Source organism: Capra hircus, unplaced genomic scaffold (genome assembly GCF_001704415.2).
Source record: "Capra hircus breed San Clemente unplaced genomic scaffold, ASM170441v1, whole genome shotgun sequence".
NCBI lineage: Eukaryota > Metazoa > Chordata > Mammalia > Artiodactyla > Bovidae > Capra > Capra hircus.
The window spans coordinates 9065-15158 of NW_017189925.1; the positions used below are offsets into that span (position 1 = coordinate 9065).

At 35.6% G+C, this 6094-nt stretch overlaps 1 protein-coding gene across 1 annotated transcript; it reads right to left on the reverse strand.

The window, feature by feature from the left end:
• Nucleotides 1–3095: 3095 nt before the first annotated feature.
• LOC102169857 (olfactory receptor 5AS1) lies at nucleotides 3096–4033 on the reverse strand. Its single transcript, XM_005701451.2, is given in 2 exon segments — nucleotides 3096–3865; nucleotides 3868–4033. Coding segments are annotated over 2 exon segments (936 nt in total).
• Nucleotides 4034–6094: the final 2061 nt, after the last annotated feature.

A 6094-nucleotide genomic window follows, 5' to 3' on the forward strand; every position in this document is an offset into this window, starting at 1 on the left:
TGATGCTTGGAAAGATTGAAGGAAAGAAGTAAAGTGGGTGACAAATGAGTTGGTTGGTTAGCATCACCAACTTGATTGACTTGAATTTGAGCAAGCTCTGGGAGACACTGACGGATAGGGAAGCCTAGTGTGCCTCAGTCGCAAAGAGTTGGACTTGACTTATTGACTGAACAACAGCAACAAATTCCTTTGAAGATATCTACTTGGTCCTTTAAATATATATTTTTTTGCCTTATGTCACTAGAAAAATTGATATTTTTCAACTCATGCCATTAAACAAATTAACCCCTGATTTCTGAGACTCATTATAAAGGCAATCAAGATTACAATTGGAACATAGATTTTAATTCTGACCTGAACTGAAGATAGTCATCAAAATGCAGATATTTTCTATAGCGGGAACCTGAATTTAGTATTTTAAATTTGCATTCTTATGACTGAAATGAAATATATCTTTTCAGTATTTTCTTTCTCTGACCATAGATAGGCAGAAAAGTAAATCTAATTGAATATAATTGTTACAAATATTCTACTTTATTCTGTAATGTGGCTTTTTATTATGTATATGTATATATTTTTCTCATTTTATATTTTCATTAAAATTATGATTTTCTGTGTGTATATTATCAGGCTAAATGTTATGAATTAGGGAAATACTTCAGACCAAAATAAATAAAATAATATCTGAGTTTTTCTTACCAAATTATTACTCTGACTTAAGTTCGGGCAGTGACCTTACTATTATGGGTTTCTCTTGTGTATGGACAGAGAAATACAGTTGAGAAAGATTTTTAGTTCTCATCTAGGTATAATTTGCTTCCTAGGTATAATTTGGGACATTGGAAAAGTTTGGGTACATTTTTGGTTAACCTAAATAGGGAGGATGCTACTAGTATCAAGTGAGTAGAGACCAGGTAGGCTGCTAAAACCCTAAACTGTACAGGGTAAACATCTCCTCCTCCTCTTCTTCTACTAACAAAGGCGTATTGGCCCAAACTGTCAATAATGCTGCTTTTAGAAACTGTGTTAATTAAACTTCTACAATTTTATAGTTTACATGGAAATTGTAGTTTACTTATTTTAGACTAATTTATTTTTGTAAATGAAAAATGTCTTAAATTTAACAGGTCCCTGTTAAGGAAGTTGATATGCTTCTTTGTGCAACCTTATGGTCATGAACACAACAGATAGATGGTTAGAAGAAATTAGCTCATTCCATGAAAATCTCATTAACTTTTTGCAGCAGGAGGAAACACTAACATTAAAGGAATGATGAACAATAACCCTTATTTTTCAGAAACAATTCAAGAATAGATCGAATGAATGACATTGTACTCTGTACTCCAATAAAGTTTTCATTGAGGGCAAATATTTCAACAGGATGAAGGGACACTGAGTTGAATCTTAGGTTCCAATTTTTTTTTTTTTAACCTCTTGTAGCCTCTCAGAATCTCCAGAATGCTTCATGGATATTGTTAAAATTCATTGTTTCTTCTAGGAAATCAAACTCAGCCACTATCTTAAAATCATATAATAATGGTAAAACAATGAACAAGTGTATGCCATTACATTGTAACAGGCAACAAGAGCTTTACATATATTCTAGGAGATTTTTACATATTTGATCATTTAACTCTCAAATTATCCATATACTAGGAAGATTAGATATATTAGTTCATTTATACTTCAAAACAATCCATTTCATTGGTAATATTTTATTGTCTTTATTTTCAGGGTTGTGATCCTGTAACAAACCCAGCCATTTATAGCTCTACAATTACTACCAAATACACAGTATGATATATTCTTATCTACACAGTGTATTCCTTCAACTCTGCTGAGATAAAATAAAAAGGAAATTAGGACTCAAGGATTAAAAGTAACCACAGAAAATGTCTAATAATTTAATCATCAAAACTGATTCCAAAGAAAGAAGGATTCATACTTCAATTGATTTACATGGTCAATTTACAGAATACAGTGATCAAAGCAATTGTTCACCTCTTCCTGAAGAGAGAGTCAGTAACTTACGTGTAAATAATTAGTAATATATATAGTTAATAGTCTTTACAATATTCACAAGCTTGTTTGGTTTTCCCAGATATCCACAGTGAATGAAAAAGTCTATTATGGTAATCAATCTAAGCCAACCAGTCCATCCTAAAGGCAATCAGTCCTAGGTGTTCATTGGAAGGATTGATGATGAAGCTGAAACTCCAGTACTTCGGCCACCTCCTGCGAAGAGTTGACTCATTGGAAAAGACCCTGATGCTGGGAGGGATTGTGGGCAGGAGGAGAAGGGGATGACAGAGGATGAGACAGCTGGATGTCACAGGTTTGTGTGGACTCCAGGAGTTGGTGATGGACAGGGAGGCCTGGTATGCTGTGGCTCATGGGGTCACAGAGTCGGACACTAATGACTGACTGAACTGAACTGAAAGAGAAAATACATGCTATAATTTCACTCTCTCCTAATATGAATGTGACTATCACTATAAGTGCTTCGATCTGGTTTTCTGAGAGCCACTGTAATCACCACTATCTATCATGAGTAATGTTAAATTTCTCTGATGGCAAATGTTCTTTAAGTGCAGAATCTAGGCTTACTTTCCCAAACACAGAAAACTGGGTTTACTCACTCATCTATCCATTCATTTATCCTATCCATTCATCCATTTATTCATTAAATATATATGTACTGAGCACATGCCCTACACCAAGCTGCATAGGTGTTGGAAAAATCAACCAAGATACATATTCCCAGCTGCCAAGGACTTTCTCGTATGGATAGGTTGACAGACAAGTCAACAAATACCTTCAATATTAGATGATAGAGAATATTAAACAAATCAATGTACAAAGAGCAACTATTATTTATTTTAATTCAGAAACATTTCACAGAGCAGAATTTTGACAAGTCTGTTTTTGTAAGAGACAATAAAAGTGTTTTACAGAATAGAGGATGAAAGTTATTTTTATTTCTGAAAGGTGGGGAAACGTTTAAAATATTTGACAAATAGGATGATGTACAGCTGATTATCATATTGGAGGGATAAGATATGCCTTAAATATTCTTAAGTAACTTCAATTCCTATTCATTTGAGAGTCCCAGTTCTGTCCAACAGCTTTCTGAGGACATATTTTACATCTTTGTTTCTGAAGCTGTAGATTATTGGATTAAACATGGGAAAGACAACCGTATAAAACACTGCAACTACTTTGTCAGTTTCTGGGGAGTAGCTGGTAGTGGGACGCAAGTACATAAACAAGAGTGTTCCATAGAATAAGGTGATTGCCAAGAGATGGGAGGCACAGGTAGAGAACGTTTTGCTTCTTCCACCTGAGGACTTGATGCTCAATACAGTGAGGACTATACAGAAGTACGAGATAAAGATGACCACAAAAGTGCTGGTCTGGATGAAGCCACACAAGGCAAAGAGCAGAAGTTCGTTCATGTAGGTGTCTGTACAGGATAAAGCCAGGAGAGGCGGGATGTCACAGAAAAAATGGTTGATGATATTGGAACCACAAAATGGCAGCCTGAATGTGAGGCAGACATGGACCATTGAAGTCACACCCCCACTGAAGTACGCCAATACAATGCAGCAGACACAGACTCTCCGAGACACAAGAGCAGAATAGAGCAGTGGATTGCAGATGGCTGCATAGCGGTCATAGGCCATTGCTGCCAGGATAAGGCATTCAGCATCAGCAAAACAACCAAAGAAAAACATCTGTAGCACACAGCCAGAGAGGGAAATGCTTTTCTTGGATGCTAAGAAATTTACCAGCATTTTAGGAGTGATTGCTGTTGAGTAGCTAATGTCTAAAAAAGACAAGTTGCTGAGAAAATAATACATGGGGTTTGAAGGCTTGAATTGATATTAACTAGGATTATTAAACCTACATTTCCCACCACAGTTAGTGTATAGACTATGAGAAATACCAAGAATAGTGTAACTCTGAGAGGTAGATAATCTGTGAATCCAACAAGTAGGAACTCAGTCGGCATGGTATAATTATTCTCCAACATCTTCTCGGTTTTCTTGTCTTTCTCATCTGAAATAAATGGTATCAGGATACATGAATTTATTTCAGTGATTGACATACCAAGGATATTTTTATTCTTCCTTCTAAAGAGGCAAAGATAAGGATAGAATAACCTTTAAGGCATTTCTGTGGTGTATTTGGTGTGTTTTCATTTGTCACTTTATTTAAAAAACAATTAAAATCTTCACTGATGCTAGAGAATGTTATTCAGCTATGATGCTTCAAGAGGCCAGAGATTCCTTAAAGACTGTGCACATTAAAGAGATGGTACTAATTCCTTTAAAGATGAAAAGAATGAATTTGGCTGAGTTGATAATTCCTGGTAGAACTAGAAGAGCTGGCAAAGTCCTTATAGGCAAACCCCTATTTTTCAAATCCTGAAATCCTATTTTTCCGTGTACAGGAAAGTATAGTTGAGAAAAAAGTCTAGGGAGAATGTTCCCACAGATAAACTGGATAAATCTACAGAATATCTGTGATCTTGGGAGGTAGTTTAAAATAACAGATAAGAGCATAACAGTTATGCAAGAGATGACTGGGTTCAAATCTTAGCTTTGCTACATATAGAATATATACTAATTTGTTATGTGAGCTTGATAAAGTTATTTAACCACTCTGTGATGATTAGAGGAAAAACAAGTAGATATTTGTAAAATAATTACATAACTGGTACATAATACACACACACACATATATATATGTATATGTATATATATATATATATATTTTTTTTTTTGGAGGAGACAATGGCAACCCACTCCAGTACTCTTGCCTGGAAAATTCCATGGATGGAGGAGCCTGGTAGGCTGCAGTCCACAGGGTCGATAAGAGTTGGATACGACTGAGCGACTTCATTTTCACTTTTCACTTTCTTGCATTGGAAAAGGAAGTGGCAACCCACTCCAGTATTCTTGCCTGGAGAATCCCAGGGATGGAGGAGCCTGGTGGGCTGCTGTCTATGGGTTGCACAGAGTCAGACATGACTAAAGTGACTTAGCAGCAGCATATTAATTGCTTACTCAGCAGCTTGAAATGCCCAAGCAGTTGTCTAAAAATTCATCTTATCTTTTTGAAATTTTATTTATTGATTTTAATTGGCAGATAATTATTTACAATATTGTCAGGGCTTTTGCCATACATCAACATGAATCAGCCATAAGTACATGTTTCCCCCCTTCATGAACACCAGTCCCACCAAAGTTCATCTTATCTTTGACATCATGGGTACAGGATCTGCCTTCTCTTAAACATAAGAGCCATTGTGTGTGTGTGTGTGTGTGTGTGTGTGTGTGTGTGTGTGTGTGTGTTCTACACATATTAATTGCTTGGTAGCAGTAAATCTTTTACACAGGCATATAATCATTGCTTCCCTTTCCCTAGGTTTATATCTCTTTCTTGACTCTGGAGTACGGATATAATAATGTCTGGTGTGAGGTCACAGAACATTCTTTTGAAGGACAACCATATCTCCTGAACTTGTTAATAAACTTCTAAACTGAGACTATACTGGGGAAAATGTATTATATAGTCAGAAGGAGAGAGTGCCCAAGCAAAAAAAACTTAGGATGAATGTCAATGAAAAATACTGTGAGATGGAGTATCATGCAGGCAATTAAAGATAGGTGATGTTGGAAGTGGCTTAAGTCAGTAACACTCCAGTAAGTAATAAGAGAAAAAATTAATGAGGATCTATTCTGTCTGCTATGTGTGGGAATCCTGTAATTATCCCTGCTCCAACAATATGACCTGAAATCTTCTAAGAGGATCCAGACTTCGTTGGGAACTGAATCTTTAAAAGGAAAAAATTGAATGGAAAACGATGAATCTAAACTCTTGAATGAGAAAGCAATTATTGTGTCTATGTTGCACAAGTATAATTTCTATGCTTACATAATATTCAGATTCTTATTCTTAACACATTGTCTTCCTTTCTGTAAAGAATCAATTCAATAATCATGAAAAGGACCTTTATTGAATATTTGTGTGTGTGTATGTCTAACTGTGAGACACTCAAACAGCCTGGGTACTGTTTTATTTGATATCA